At 45.4% G+C, this 15,088-nt stretch overlaps 1 protein-coding gene across 1 annotated transcript in view; it reads right to left on the bottom strand.

Moving 5' to 3' along the window:
* Positions 1-15,088, bottom strand: part of AGBL1 (AGBL carboxypeptidase 1) — a 325,674-nt gene that overhangs the window by 229,951 nt on the left and 80,635 nt on the right. The window contains exons 13-16 of the mRNA XM_054169235.1: positions 14,385-14,471; positions 13,687-13,835; positions 9,904-9,991; positions 3,420-3,564 (exon numbers count right to left, since the gene is read on the bottom strand). Of these exons, the coding sequence (XP_054025210.1) occupies positions 3,420-3,564; positions 9,904-9,991; positions 13,687-13,835; positions 14,385-14,471 (469 nt within the window). The remainder of the gene's footprint in view (positions 1-3,419; positions 3,565-9,903; positions 9,992-13,686; positions 13,836-14,384; positions 14,472-15,088) is intronic.

Below are 15,088 nucleotides of genomic sequence, written 5' to 3'. Positions count from 1 at the left end.
ATCTACTTCAATCCCCCTGCCATGGGCAGGGACTCCTCTCAACTAGATTCAGCTACTCAAATCCTGATCCAACCTGGTATTCAACACCCCCAGGGAGGAGGCAACCACCACTTCCCTGGGTAACCTACTTTAGCATCTCACCTTGTACTGAAGAGCTTCTTCCTAAGGTCCAGTCTAACCCTACTCTCCCTCAGCTTCAAACCATTCCCCCTTGTCCTGTCCCTAGACACCCTCATGAAAAGTCCCTCTTCAGGTATTGGAAGGCAGCCCTAAGGTTCCCCCAGAGTCTTCTCTAGACTGAACACCCCCAGCTCCCTCAGCCTGTCCTCATAGTAGAGGTGCTCCAGCCCTTGCTCCCTGGACTCACTCCAACAGTTCTGTGTCCTTCTCATGCTGGGGACACCAGAACTGGAGGCAGGATTGGAGGTGAGGTCTCAGCAGAGCAGAGTCAAGGGTCAGAATCCCCTCTCTTGCCCTGCTGGCTACACTCCTCTGGCTGCAGCCCAGCACACAGCTGCCTGCTGGGCTTCATGAGGGCACTGCTGGCTCCTGGGGAGCCATCAATACTCCCAAGTCTCCTTCTTCAGAGCTACTCTCAACCCACTCTACACGCTGCTCCTCAAACCTTGGAGCTTACCATCTCCCAGACTGCTCTCCCCAGTATCCATTTGAATGCAAGCACAGAACTGAGATTTACAGCCATCTCTGTCATAAAACAATTAACATACTGCTCTATAAAGTAAATTCAATTATTAGCCACATCTAATGATCCCTCATAAATACAGAGAATTCAATCTCATCATTTACTTATGTTCCTGGTACCCAGCAAAACTTAATTGTGAAGAGCTGCCACAGAGATTTCAGCTAGATATCCAAACAATTAACACTGTGATGTAAAAATAGACAAATTACTGCTCATAAAACGATTGTAATTACTAATGGACCAAAAAGTAATGAACTGCAGAGTGCATCCAGTTCAGAGAGGATGCTGCAATGTGCATTCCCAATAAATATGCCTGCAACTATTAAATATATATGATATTTAAAAACAGTTCCAAATTACTAACTCCGTATCCAAGCTGATCCTCTCCCCCAAAGCACCACGTATTTAATTGAGCCCTTGGGTTTGTAATCACTTTTAATTTATTACTGATACGTAAAACCAACCTACTTCAGCAGTGGACAAATGCTTTTAAAATGAAATCTACCGGCGCCCAAACCTGATTTAGTTTATTTACTGTGGAAATTAAAGCAACCTGGAAATGTGCCAGCTGCATCACCGGACATCTGAAATTACTCTAAGCAAAGAAGCCCTTCAGAATTATTACCTGCAATAATTTTTTTGCTTTGACTGAAGAGCTGGACACGACAATCTGTCAGTATTTTCCATCCCTAATTCCCATTTTCCAAACTCCACGCTCCTCAATGAATCCGAGTTCATTTAAACCTCTCCTATGAGGACAGACTGAAAGAGTTGGGGCTGTTCAGTCTCGAGAAAAGAAGGCTCTGAGGTTACCTTATTGTGGCCTTCCAGTATCTGGAGGGGGCCTACAAGAAGGCTGGAGAGAGACTTCTCAGGATCTCAGGTAGTGATAGGACTAGGGGGAATGGAATGAAGCTGGAGGTGGGGAGATTCAGGCTGGATATGAGGAGAAAGTTCTTCCCCATGAGAGTGGTGAAGCCCTGGAATGGGTTGTCCAGGGAGGTGGTTGAGGCCCCATCCCTGGAGGTGTTTAAGCCCAGGCTGGATGAGGCTCTGGCCAGCCTGATCTAGTGTGGGGTGTCCCTGCCCATGGCAGGGGGGTTGGAACTAGAGGATCCTTGTGGTCCCTTCCAACCCTGACTGATTCTATGAAACTTTTCCTTGGGCAAAATTCCCTTTAACTTCCACAAGCATTTTATTTGAAAAGGCAGTGAAATACTTCAAGACCTGGCCCTGGGAGACTAGGAATAACATCTTTTTCATCTCTATTCTACTCATTCAGGTGTAGGTGAGATATTCAGGAATTCCCAGAGCATACAAACTCTCCAAGTCTGTCTTGCTTTGTGCCAGAAGATGGGAATCAATAACAGTAAAAGAATGATGAGGCACTGCATTTCAGTAATGAAGTATGGTGGTGAAGAAGTCCACCCAACACTTCAGTATTGCATTTGTCTTTTCTCCTGCAGACATTAGCATATACATCCCTTCAAGGCTAGAGGTCAGACCCGCTACTGGAGCATGCTCTTTTCCTCATTCATTTTGAGGAGTAGATAGTACCCATAAACCTAATGACAAGTGAGCTGGCAAGCTTCTTCTGGACAGTGAAGGCTGGACTGGCTTTCTACCAGATACCGGGAGCACTTTCTTTGAACATCTATAATGGGATGCAAAGCAGTTGACAAGAGACTGTTGTCTGAGTGGGAATTAATCTAAGCCCCTGTTGGCATGCTGAGCAGTATGGGTAGCAAGTGGGAGAGGTCACAGTCTCCTTTGAAGGCACAGCCTTTCAGATCTGCTAATGGCAACCTGATACCATTAAGAAAAAATAGTGAGCCCAAACTCCACCAACCCACACCAGCATCTACTGCCCAGAAGAAAAAGGGTTGGCAATGGAAACTGCATGGAAAAGGAAGAGAAACTGATCTACTGGAAGTGTGTCTCTGCTTTCAGTAACACCTTTATAATCTTTAACAACAACGCAAAGCTATTCCCAGAACTATTAATTTTCCTTCTTTTATCCACCCTTCCTTTCAGACCTTGAGGTTTCCTACATTAGTCACAGAGAAAGCACATTTCCCAGAAAATTTCCTCACCATCTACCCCTGGCCAGAAAAGGCTGTAGGAAACCAATCCTTCCCCAGGAATCAAGTGTGGCCCCACTCAAACAAAAATACAATCTACACTTTAGATTTTATCCTTTTAAGCTTCTGTACTGAACATGGTGGTAGGGGTGTCACAAATGCCTACTGAGACTCCAGCTGGCACAGAGAAAACAGCTGGCAAAGCACTCAAATAGAGGTCCAGCACTGTGCTATTGCTGGGTTCAGCTCTGAAAGCTGAGCTGTTACCCTGTCAGAGGGCAAAGCAGGCAGCTTTCACTTCTGAGTAGCCATCAGCTTTAGCTCCCTGCTTCCCCATCCCTTCAGGAGTATCCTACATCTCTAAGCAAATGAAGACATCTTTGGTTCATGTTATGACTGGCATAAGCCCTAATGGTTTGTACCTCATCTTACTGCACACAGGAACTTCTTTTCTCCTACAGCATTCTGGGCCTCAGAGCTGTCAGGGACTGAAGTTGCAAACAAGGCAACAGCAGCATCACAATCATTACCTGCCTGTGAAAATGTTCCTCTAGCTATCTCAGCATCTACACACACCCAAGCAGCTCCAACCTGTCAAGCCCCATAGCTTATCTAGGTGGACATATCAGTATTACCATCATTGTAGAGTAGGTATAGGGATAATGGTAGGCCAGGTAGCAGACATCATCTTTGTGAGGGAACTTGATGCTGAAGGTGAGCGTGTAGTAGAATTTCCCTCTCATGCCTCCTCCGGTAGCTGCACGGCAGCGGTAGTGGTTTCTGGAAAGAGAAGAAAAGGGAACAGCTAATTTTCACTTCTGGATGGACATTTAGAGCAGCCAGGAGAAGGCTAAGCATTCAGAGATGCATCAACCCTTAATGGGTTCCAAGCTCAAGCAATTGTTGTACCAAGAGCGGGAAGGCCCTGGTGCAAGTACAATCGACCCAATGTCAGCAGTGAACAGGTACAAAAACATAACAGAGCTAAACAACACCCAGCACACCCTGGGGCTCTATGAAAGGTAGGTTAGACAAACCACAGCTCCACTTGACAGGAATGTGAATAAAATGATGATTGGGTGTTAGGAAGATCTTCTTCCCCATGAGGGTGGTGAGACACTGGCACAGGTTGCCCAGGGAGGTGGTGGAAGCCTCATCCCTGGAGGTTTTTAAGGCCAGGCTGGATGTGGCTCTGAGCAACCTGCTCTAGTGTGAGGGGTCCCTGCTCATGGCAGGGGGGTTGGAAGTAGATGCTCCTTGAGGTCCCTTCCAACCCTTACAATTCTATGATGGCAGGTACCGCTGACCAAGGTGCTACACCATATTCAAGGGGGCTTTGGGATCTGTGCAGTATACAAAGATCAGCAGGGAGGCAGAATTGTGTGGCAGCACAGGGGACAGCTAGGTGCAGCTAGTCACTCCTGATGGATGGGAGCATTCTTATAAGAAAATAGTTTGTTTCAGTTTGTGAAGGTGCAAACAAGAAAGAATCCAGCTAATACCAGCTCATATAGCACAGTCCAGACATATTGAAACTGATGGATTCAGCAGAGACTGCTGTATTGCTTCCAACATCTAAATGCTCTTGCTCAGAGATGCAGGTACCTATTCACAGCCCTGAACAATGCCACCTGAAAATATTCTGTGAAAGCCTGGAGATTTAGAAGACATGAATACTCTACCAAATCAACCAGTCAAAAAAGAGAAATTCCAAGAATAATAGAAGTAAATAAATAGGACATGCATACAAATATTTCCAATATCTTGAAAGGCTTTTTGCAGGGTAGGAAGAGGAGAAGAGTGGATTTGGGGAGGGAGTGCACACAGAGGAAAAGCAACCACATACAGATTTGCAGGTCTGTAAGCTACCAAAATGAACTCCCGTTTTGGATTCTTTCTATTTGGAGACTTGAACCTCTTCCTGCCAGGGAGCAGCAAGGACCAGATGCTCCTAAAAGATGGCAGGGCTAAGCTCAATATAGAAGCCAGCAGGAGAGGAGCATCAACAGCCAGGTTTCCTTTCCACAGTACTGGAAAAGGCCATGCCCAGGGTGACAGGCAGCACCACAACCAGATGATCAGACAAGCTTGTGGTGATGAAGCAGCTCTGTGTCAAGACAGATCAGCTGATGGGTCAGGGTCCAAATCACCAGAGTGGATAGCAAAGCACAGAAAATGGACAGTGAGTAAGGGTGGAGACCTGGTTGTGGCTGGTTAGAATCATCAAGGTCTCCTATTGCCCTTCTAGCCTTGACACTCTCCACATTAAAACTACAAAGTCTTGAAGCAAATATCTTAGTCTAGTCCCAGAACTAAATCTCTTGCAGGATACTTTCTCTGTTAAAGTGATCACTTCAGGTTGAGCAAGTTTGTTTTTGTCAGCATGGAGATGAAGAGACACTGTAGGAAGAAGCCTCACAGAAACCTGAATCCCTAAGTACATCTCAAACAATATTTTCCCCCCACAGTGCACCAATCATGCTGTTGCTGAACCTCCTGATTCTGAGGGACTGTGAGGTTTCTTTGACAAATGTTATCATCAATGTTGCATTAAAATGCAAAACAGAAGAGGCAACCAAAAACTGCCATTTCAGCTCCTGAAATTTACAGTACTGGTTTATTTTGCTGCTGTTCATTTTTATTCAGAGGAGTGGAGAGAAAAGATAATTATTCTTGTCAAATCCTCCAAAATCATCATCTCTTTTTCATAAGGCAGGCACAATACAGCACTGCTGGGTTTTCACCTCAATTTAACAGTCAGGAACACGTAGGGTGAATGATGCTAACTGGATCAATAGATAGTCCAGGAACCCTGAGTCACAGTGGCAAGCTGAAAAACTTAGCAGTTTTATTCTCAGCTGAACCCTTCACCCCAGCATTCATTTTGTGAATAAACCACCTTAGCATTGGACAAAGACACAGACAAAAAGGGGGAAAAAATTGCAATGAACCCTCAAATATAGGAAGAGCCACTTAACTCTTCTATGCATCTCAGTGGATTCAGGATTTGAGTCTCTCTTTGAGTCACAGCAATGACATTTGATCTAGTTCCTGGCAATTCTGACAGTGAAAGATAATTAAGAACCGTTTCTTGTCTGGGGCATAAGGAAAGCACTCATCTCCACGGCCTCTTTTATATTCACTGTCACTTAGAAGGTTAGATGAGCTTCTTCATAAAGAACAGTCACAAAATGCCGAGATCTCAGTCCTCCCCTCCAAATTCACATCTGTAGTTAAAGGCGTGGGAGGAAGCAGGTCTTTGCAGATAGATACTGCCTAAATATCTTACATGCACATTATTCCCACCTGCCCCTAATGCTCCAGTAAAAGGTTCTCTCTCTAGTCTGTAATTCTGCAGTCAAAAACATCTCTCCTCTCTAAAATGGCCACTTAACCCAGAGCTTTTACAGCACCAGACACCTCTGACCTTGATGGCAGTCAATGGTTCTTACTCCTGACAGTGTTCAAATCTCATGATGACAGCGCTGAAGAGCATGATCACAGTGCTCCTGCTGCGAGCACCTCTGCTGTTCCAGCAAACCACCCTTCCAGAACAGGCATTTCCCAGACATCCAAATCACTTCTTGACACCTGCTTCAACCTTTAGCAAACTATCTGGTAGTCACAGGAAGTTTTCAAGTGAGGCTTCAATGTTTTTACTCATGCATGGAAAAGAAACACTTGTAAGAGAAAACAGAGTCTGAGAGGTGATGTAGTCTTACTGCACAAGCCATGTAGTCTTCTCACAAGCCATCTCACAATGCAGCAGCTCTGAATCTTTTTAAAAGAAATAATATTAAAAGCATTATTCCTCTTTGCCTCTCTTTCCTTCTACTGCTGCCACACCAAGCGGGCTCTTCACCTCCTCGGCTCCTGCACCAAGCTCTTTCCCTCCTCTTTCATCGCAGCATTCTACCACACCAGCACGAAGCATAAATTAACAAGCAAAGAAGGGGGAAAGAATAAAAGAGCCTAGAAGCATTTAGTCCTCGCTACCATATTTGTGTTCTCTCTCTTTAAAAGTTCAAAGGCTCACATGCTCTCTAGAAACTCATACACTGATTATTGGAAAGAGAATGAGAGACCAAGGTGTGGGGGTTTTTAATCAGCATGCAAGCTTGAACCTACTGTGCCTTTCAATCACTTTGTAATGGTGAAATCCTTTGACTTGCTGTTCCCCTTCAGAAATAATGTGCAGGTAGTGTATTTCTAGCACAGCTGTGATAGAAAGTTAATTAATAATAATTATAATGCTACTTATCACTTACACTGCACGGTAATTTTTTGAGCTTAAATGCCTCTGCAAGCGTTATCTAATTAAAATTTGCTCCTCATTTATCTATTCCCATTCTTTGGGTAGCAGATAAGTGACTCTAATTTTCCATCCTTTATAGGTGAGAAAACAGAGACACAGATAGCTGAAGCCATTTAGCCAAAGATAGAGGCAGGTCAGTAAAGCTGGATTGTAACTCAGGAATTCAAAAGCACCAAGTGATTCAAGAGCAACATTCCTTGGTCATCTTTGTCTTTAGAGCTCCTGTCTGCGGCACAAAACTTTGGTAGATGATGGAATCTGGTGTTGAATCAGCTTGGACTAAAATGACCAAAGAACTTATCCATATCCAAGATTTCCAGCACATTTTAAAACAGAGATCAAAATTAAGTCAAACATTTATTACTTCTGACCTATTGAGGCACTCCCTTTGCCCAAGATCATACTACTATGATGCCCTCATTTTACATGTCTTGACCCTCTTACATCTGGTAGAGTCATGATCCCTGGAGGTGTTTAAGCAGTTGTGGACCTGGTGCTTAGGGACGTGGCTTAGGATTGACCGTAAACTGGGTCAACAGTTGGACTGGATGAGCTTTGAGGTCTCTTCCAACCAGATGTTTTCCCTGATTTTGTGATCTCTAAGCGTGGCAGCTAAGTGCAATAAACCTTAGCTACAATCTGCTTCATACAATAAAGCAAGAAGTATGGAACAATTTATGGGGGCATTGCTGTTATTTTGGGGTCTTCCATATTGGAATTTGGAAGATGCACAACAACTTCCTTTTCAAAGAACAAATCCATGTAAAAGCATCTTTATTGTCAGGACTGCAGACAGATTCCCAGTTCACAGGATGTTAGGGGTTGGAAGAGACCTCTCAAGATCGAGTCCAACCTCCCTGCCAGAGCAGGACCATAGAATCTAGCACAGGTCACACAGGAACACATCCAGATGGGGCTTGAAAGTCTCCAGAGAAGGAGACTCCACAACCCCTCTGGGGAGCCTGTTCCAGTGCTCTATGAGGAAGTTCCTCCTCATGTTGAGGTGGAACCTCCTGTGCTGTAGTTTATATCCTTACCCTTTGTCCTATCACAGGGTGCAGCTGAAGCAGCATATTCCCCCAGCCATATTGCTGTTAAGGTCTTCAGGTGTATTGTAAAGGTCAGGTAGGTACTGTTAAGGTGAGACTGGTGTCTCAGCCCTCTTGTAGATTTCATTACAAGTGAAATGTGGCCTGCTAGTGCTGTGATGATTATTTCATCCAGTATGATTATAATGACACTGAATAGACAAGACCTTGTTCTGACACCACTATGATCACCAAGCAGCAAAGTCTTCAGTGGTGATGTGAGAACAAAACACTCCATGTACCTCATTAATAGCTGTGAGCTGACTATTGTCTGCAAAAGCTGGAGGTTAGGTAATGTGCTTAGAACAAGCCACGAAACCAAAGGCACAAGCACACTGTCCCCAATTCAGAATGCTCCTATTGTTCCTTAAATAATTTGCTGGGGAAGGGAATATTATTCAGTGCATGAAAGCTGCCAAGATGGCAAGTGAATTAGATGATCTTATAGTAACTGCAGCTCTGTTTATCATGGGGGCATCCTGTCACCTCATGGAGAGGCAATGAAATAGAGCAGAAGTATCACTCAGCTTCCTTCTGACAAGAGCACTGCTAAAACTCTCCTGAGACACGTGGGAAAGGTGGGTGATGACACAACTGTGTTCACCTCTGTGAGTGAGCTGTCCCATGCTCAGTGAAGATGAATAGCAGCAAAGATCAGCCGACGTGCATCACCCAGCCACCTTAGGGATGTTCCTTTCCACCCACTGTCCTTCAGCTCTGAGGTTGTTCTCACTAAAAGCCCTGCTGCAAAAGCAGTTAGGGAGTGTTCTTTTCTCATGTTCATCAATAACTCCTGGTAAAAGTAATTAGATGAGGTTTTGGTCAAAATCACAGAATATGACAGGTTGGAATGGACCTCTAGAGACCACCCAGCCCAACCCCCTTCCAAAGCAGGATCAGCTAGGGATGGTCACACAGGAATGCATCCAGGTGGGTTTGGAAAGTCTTCAGAGAAGGAGACTCCACAATCTCTCTGGGCAGCCTGTTCCAGGGCTCTGTCACCCTCACCATACAGAAGTGTCTCCCCATGTTAAGGTGGTACCTCCTGTCATCCAGGAGGTTGTAGTCAGGAGGGGGTTGGTCTCTTCTCCCAGGCAAGCAGCACCAGAACAAGAGGACACAGTCTCTAGCTGTGCCAGGGGAAGTTTAGGCTGGAGGTGAGGAGAAAGTTCTTCCCAGAAAGAGTTGTTGGCCATTGGAATGTGCTGCCCAGGGAGGTGGTGGAGTCTCCCGCACTGGAGGTGTTCAGAATGGGATTGGATGGGGCACTTGGAGCCATGGTTTAGTTGTCAGGTAGTGTTAGGTAATAGATTGGACCTGATGATCTCTGAGGTCTTTTCCAACCTTCTTGATTCTGTGATTGCATCCCTCAGACTTCAGCTCTGCACAGATTTTTCTAATCCAGCACATGCCAATTACCCTGGGCCTCGGAAACTCCTCCAATCCTCATCTTTAAAACAACTCATAAAAGTTGTGGATAACATTTTGGAAGCCCTGAGAACACAAACCCAGGGCTCATTCAACCTGCTGAAACCCCAAGCTCTATGCTTGTCTCTTCTAAGACCTCCCTTGTAGCCATTTGCTGAACGTGGAAGCACATTGAGCCAGCATCCATTTAGAAACGTTTGAAACAGCTGATCAGAGGTGAGCAACAGCAAGGTGGTTAGCAGGAGGAGACTGGGAGGCCACAAATTAGTCACCAAAAAATGCACTTACTTGTAGTAGCAGATATCATGGCCTGCCCGCAGCCAGCGGGGCCTGCCCTGGAGAGCTTCCTTCACTGAGTACAGGACCGGCTGCATGCCTGCATAACACACAACAGTTTCCAGTGACTGGCTGGAAAAGACAGGGGTGAGGAGGAAAAGGCTAAACAAGAAGCATCCTTGTTTCATCTGTGAATAAATTATCTGCAGGGAGAGCAAAGTAAATACATTCCCCAAAGCCTCTGTTACAGCCACATCTGTGCAAGAAGCACCTCCAAGAAGAAATGAGCTGAATGGAGTTCATTAGGAAAACAAACAAAAATCCCTACTGGCCTCTGCAAAGGAGGACTTAGAGCTGCCCTGTTCACAAGTAGAGGAAGGTAAACAAAAGAAGAGGAATCAAGGTATAAGAAAAGATCAGTAATATGTTTAATCCAATATTTCATGCTTCACTGCACCATTATTGAAACTTTAATCCTACCACAGGGTTAGAGATGTGCAGTGTATCCAGCCCAGTGCCTTCAGAAAGCAGCAAGACAAACTGGTGGGTTAAAAGTGTGTCATTAGACCTAACCAATACCTGTGTGTCCTAAATGCTGATAACAATAGCAGCTTTCTTTGTACTGCTTTATATCAGAATAGGACTCCTTCCTGGCCTCCAAAATATTACCATTTTATGCCTCGAGGTATGAGGCTCTCTCTGAACAGAGCTGCCTGTACATTACTCACAGCTACAGAAAGCCAGACCAAATGCAGGCAGTTTTTGTACCAAATTCCTCTGCTCTCCACACCTGCCTGCTCTGTCACAGGCCCAGTAAGGATCCTGTCCTCACCAGCAAAGCTCTCTGTTCAGGGTGTCCCTTGCAAGGTGCTGGCAGCTGGGGGCTGCAGGGATGACCTCTGATTCGAGGTGGTTCCAGACAGCTCCAGTGGACACAGCACGCTCACAGCTCAGCCCACAAATGGTGCAGGCAGAATGCCTATAAAGCCCTATTTAAGAAAGGGGGAAATGCTCTCTCAAGTATTTGTGCATGCTAGTTTTGCCCCCTGAGCCTTCTCTTGGCTGTTCCTGTGCTGCAAGGAGGAATGCTTGAAAATCATTAATACTCCTGAAATACTTCCATAATGCGCTGGAGAGTTTGAAACTAAAGAGCTGCTTAAGAGCTGGCAAGCATCACAGCAGAAAAGCATTTCCAGCTCCCCTGTGGCTGTGGTGTGGGGTAACTGCTAACTAGAGTACAGTCAGAAAGAATCTCTATCTTGCTGTTTCCTGCACCAGAAACCACATACAAGCAGCAATTCTGTGTTTGGTTCCAGGTCGTGGACCACAGTGAATTGAGAGGCCTGCCCAAAGGGGACACACACCCAACCCACCTGAGAGCAATGGTTGATGCTGGTCTGCCATCACTTGCATTATAAATAAACACATATAAGAAGCTTTTCCTTTCTACCTCCCCCCCCCATGGAAACAATCAGTTTCAGAAAACAAACAGAACCCAGGCTTCAGATGAAATCCCCTCATTTCTCATGGAAGAGTAAGTTGGAATCAAAGAATCAACCAGATTGGAAAAGACCTTGGAGATCAAGTCCAGCCTATTACCAATACCTAACACCTCATGACTAACTAAACAATGGGTTCAACTGCCGCATCCAAGCCTTTTTTGAACAGCTCCAGGGAGGACTCCACCACCTCCCTGGGCGGCACATTCCAATGGCCAATTACTGTTTCTGGGAAGAACTTGCTCCTCACCTCGAGCCTAAACCTCCCCTGCTGCAACTTGAGACTGTGTCCTCTCATTCTGCCACTGGTTGCCTGGGAGAAGAGACCAACCCCCACCTGGCTACAACCTCCTTCCAGGTAGCTGTAGAGAGCAATAAGGTCTCCCCTGAGCCTCCTCTTCTCCAGGCTAGACAATGCCAGCTCCCTCAGCTGCTCTTTGAATGATGCCCTCCAAAAAGAGGAAAGGAGAGAGGTGGAAGCTGCCCCTACTGCCTTGCTCTGCTCCCAGTCACAGCTTTTGCAGTGAACAGCATTTTGGCTGATTTGAAAGATACAGGGTGCCATCTAACCAAGGGCAAAAGGGAAGGGCAAAAAGCAAAACCAGATCAGTACCCAGGAGCTGCAAAGTGTTGCCACCCATGGCACTCTGGCACTGCATCACAACTGGAAGCTTTCAGCATTGTAAGCACAGGCATTAGCCCAGGAAGGCACAGAGGGGATGCAGCAAACACACAGCGTTTCTCACCAACAGCCTGTGTAAACATTATGCATGTGCTGGAAGGGGTAATGAGCCTCACTCAGCCAAGCTACATTAGCTACAGCTCCACTGCCCTCACAGAGCAGAAGTAACCCACAGAAGAATTGCTTTACCAGCCAATCCCACCTACAAACCATGCCAAAGCAAGCTCAGCCTCCCTCCTTACACTGGGTGACACTTGGACTTTTTTGCCTTCCAAATATGTTTTTCATTGCATGCTTGAACATGAGTCATGGACAATTTCAGGTGCACAAAATGAGATTATAAATGCTAACAACAGCCAAACCAGCAGATAACAAGCAATTTTCCACCAACAGCAGCCGCAATCGCTAGCCATGAAGCTACTGGTGGTTGTTATCAGAGGTTGTATTGGGGTTTACAGCAGGAGCCTGACATACTTCATTTTCAGGCTCTGAGCAGACACAGCACACTGAGTTGTTTGGTAATTCAGGGTGGTAGAATAAGAGAAATAAAAACAGCCAAACAACAAAACCAAAACACCACACACCAAAACATCAACCACCAAAGAAAACACCCACAACCCCCCACAAACAACCAGCAGAACAACACAAGAGCTGTTTTCGTTTGGCATCTATAAGATACTTGAACTCCAGCCCTTAGAGTTCAAGAGCAAATGCTGTATAATTCATTCTGCTCCTCGTTTGTGGCCAGTTTCACAGATCCAAGTGACAAGCCATTCAAGCTCCTAGTGCTATTTGTTTAGGTACATTGATCCTGAGAGTGTTCTCCTGCTGATGTTGAAGGCTGTATCCACAGGGCTTGAGGAGAATGCAAAGTCTGATATTAGGGGCTTATTAAACATTCTGAGTCAGGTCTTAAGCTGGTGTAAATTAACACAGCTCCATGGAAACAAATCAAAAACCCAGCCCATGCCAGCTAAGAATTCAACCCCCAGTCTCCACACAGAAGAGATAATTTGTCTTCTAAAATGGGCATTGAAAGCTAGGATTTGCCCTGCCTATTTCTGAGTAATGCTGCCTTCCTCCTGAACCACAGACTATGACAAGAGCTCAAAGACAGCAAGCAACAGAAATTTCTTTAATCATTAATATCTGCAGAAGTCTCAGCAGGTCTGAAGGCAGAGATATCTTTCTGGATAAAGCCAAAGAATCATGAATATTTGCTTAAGGATTATCTACATTTATTTAAATCTTAGCACTTTCCAATTCTATGCTGCTCATTCAATTCCAATATCTTTTTTTTCTCCTTCGCCCATCTCCCAACCCCAGTGCCATTCTCCCTCTGTTCTGCTCTCTAAACACATAAAAATGATTTATTATTTTCCTCCTCAAATCCTCCCCAAGGTCTTAATATTCAGCTTACACCTCAGCCCTCCTGAGGATAGAGAAAGGTCCTCTGACAAACCTGAAGTAACTCTTTCAGTGGATTTTAGGCTAGATAAGATTAAACTCGCAGTCTCCCTTATACTTCTAGATATGAAAAGTTCAAGACCTTTATGACATTAAAGAGACATTCTTGTGAACTGAAGGCTACCCCAATTCCCCACAGACTCATACCATAATTAAACTGGCTGTTGAACTTCTCACAGTTGATAATGTTGAAGCGATAGGAAACTGCTAGTTTCATGCCACGGACTTCAAAGTAGAACCACTGGTGATGCTGGTTGCTGTTCACATCTGCATTCATAATTAAGTCATACTCAAACCTATAAGGGAAGACCAGAAAAAAAGAAATCAAAGCAAAAATATAACCAATGGCCATGAACACCTTGATAGTCTGCCACTGACCCTGCTGAGGGGACCAAGCTCTGTGAGCAAATTCTTTAATACCCAGTGAAAGCCAAAGAAGCCCAAAGCAAACACACTGCCTTAGCCACCTCAGAACACTTGGAGCTGTTTTCTCACTGCTGTTTACTATCATGACACAGAATCACAGAATCATTTAGATTGGAAAAGACCTCCAAGATCATCAAGTCCAACCATTATCTAAGTCTACCAGGACTACACTCTGTCCTTTCAACCCCGCTTTCAGTCTTCCCATCCCAACTCCCCCCCTTTCAGTCTTCCCATCGATATCAGTTACCTGATGTGCCTTCTAGCAGCCAGCCCCTGGCTGTTGAAAAGCATGACAAGCTCTGCATCATATAACCTGCTTCCCTGGAGGAACCCTTCCAAAGCCAGGAGAAGGCCCCCATGTGACACTGTGGTCAGAGCAGGAAGGCAGGCTGGGACACAGCCCCCCCAAGAGTACTTACTCACGCACTTGGATGGCTTTGCGAAGGTTTCCCGATTCAAACTGGGAGAAGAACGTCAGGCAGCCTGGAACACCTGGGCTTGGGGGACTGCAGGAGATCAAAGCAAGGATAGCTACAGCAGGGTGCTTCAAAGACAAGCCTTCCTCAGCACCTCCTGTACATTCAAATAGCTTTTCAACTTTTATTACTTCTTTAAGTAAGAAAAGTCCAGAAAAGCATCAAGAGGTGAGGAAATCCATAGTCACAGCATGATCTGGGATGGAAGGGGCTCCAAAGACCCAACTCCCTCTGCACTCAGCAGGGACATCCTTAACCAGATCAGGCTGCCCAGAGCCCTGTTGAGCTTCATCTTGAAAATCTCCAGGGGTGGGGTCTCAACTACCTCACTGGGCAACCTGTTCCAGAACAACCACGGTAAAGAACTTGTTCCTATCCAATGCAACATTCTTCTCTACTCATGCTTAGTGATTTAAAACCTCATCTTTTTTTTCCCCCCAATACTCCTTTCTGTTCCAGTTTCCTGGGGGGGTGGATCTTAGAGCTGCCTTCCAGTACCTGAAGGGATCCTACAGGAAAGCTGGAGAGGGATTTTTCATAAGGGTGTCTAGCAAAAGATGGGAGAATGGTTTGAAGCAGAGGGGGAGCAGGGTTAGACTGAATCCAAGGAAGACATTCTTCAGTATGAGAGTAGTGAGACTCTGGAA

This window comes from Dryobates pubescens, chromosome 17 (genome assembly GCF_014839835.1).
Source record: "Dryobates pubescens isolate bDryPub1 chromosome 17, bDryPub1.pri, whole genome shotgun sequence".
In the NCBI taxonomy this organism is placed as follows: Eukaryota; Metazoa; Chordata; class Aves; order Piciformes; family Picidae; genus Dryobates; species Dryobates pubescens.
Note: the sequence above shows the minus strand (reverse complement) of the source record. Positions and strands in the feature narration are given on the sequence as shown.